Source organism: Eimeria mitis, genomic scaffold (assembly GCF_000499745.2).
Source record: "Eimeria mitis Houghton genomic scaffold, Emh_scaff748, whole genome shotgun sequence".
Taxonomy (NCBI): Eukaryota; Apicomplexa; class Conoidasida; order Eucoccidiorida; family Eimeriidae; genus Eimeria; species Eimeria mitis.
In genome coordinates this window covers 5760-6235 of record NW_013575472.1, presented here as the reverse complement: position 1 = coordinate 6235, position 476 = coordinate 5760, and the positions used below count along the sequence as shown (strand labels likewise).

At 56.7% G+C, this 476-nt stretch overlaps 1 protein-coding gene across 1 annotated transcript in view; it reads right to left on the bottom strand.

The window, feature by feature from the left end:
• EMH_0021370 (uncharacterized protein) overlaps nt 1-476 on the bottom strand; it is a gene marked incomplete at both ends in the record, with an annotated part of 14510 nt that overhangs the window by 11270 nt on the left and 2764 nt on the right. The window contains 2 exons of the mRNA XM_013501751.1: nt 3-11; nt 140-329. Coding sequence (XP_013357205.1) covers nt 3-11; nt 140-329 — 199 coding nt within the window. The remainder of the gene's footprint in view (nt 1-2; nt 12-139; nt 330-476) is intronic.

Here is a 476-nt window from a genome sequence, read left to right as displayed (position 1 = left end):
GCGTCAGCAGCCTGCAGCACAAACCCTAAACCCTAAACCCTAAACCCTAAACCCTAAACCCTCAGTGCTAGACTCTAAACCCTAGATTTTTGAAGGTGTTGAGGGGATTAGGGTTTAGGGTTTAGGGTTTAGGGTTTACAAGAATGGCGGTTCTCCGTGCATGCCGAGAGAAGACAAAGAAGGAGAGAGAGCAGCAGCAGCAGCAACAGCAAAGCGGCCGCTGAAGCAGCAGAGTTGCTGCTGCTGCGGCCCTTGTGCTGCTTCTGCTTCCTGGCCTATCAACCACGGTGTACACGTCACCACGCTACGCAGCAAGTCCCGAAGCAACCCTGCAGCAGCAGCAGCAGCACCAGCAGCAGCAGCAGCAGCAGCGGCGGCGCATGCAGAGCTGCAGCAGCGGAATCAGAGCAGCAGCAGAATCACGGCAGCAGCAGCAACAACGCCACCAGCAGCACCAGCAGCAGATTCAGAGGAGC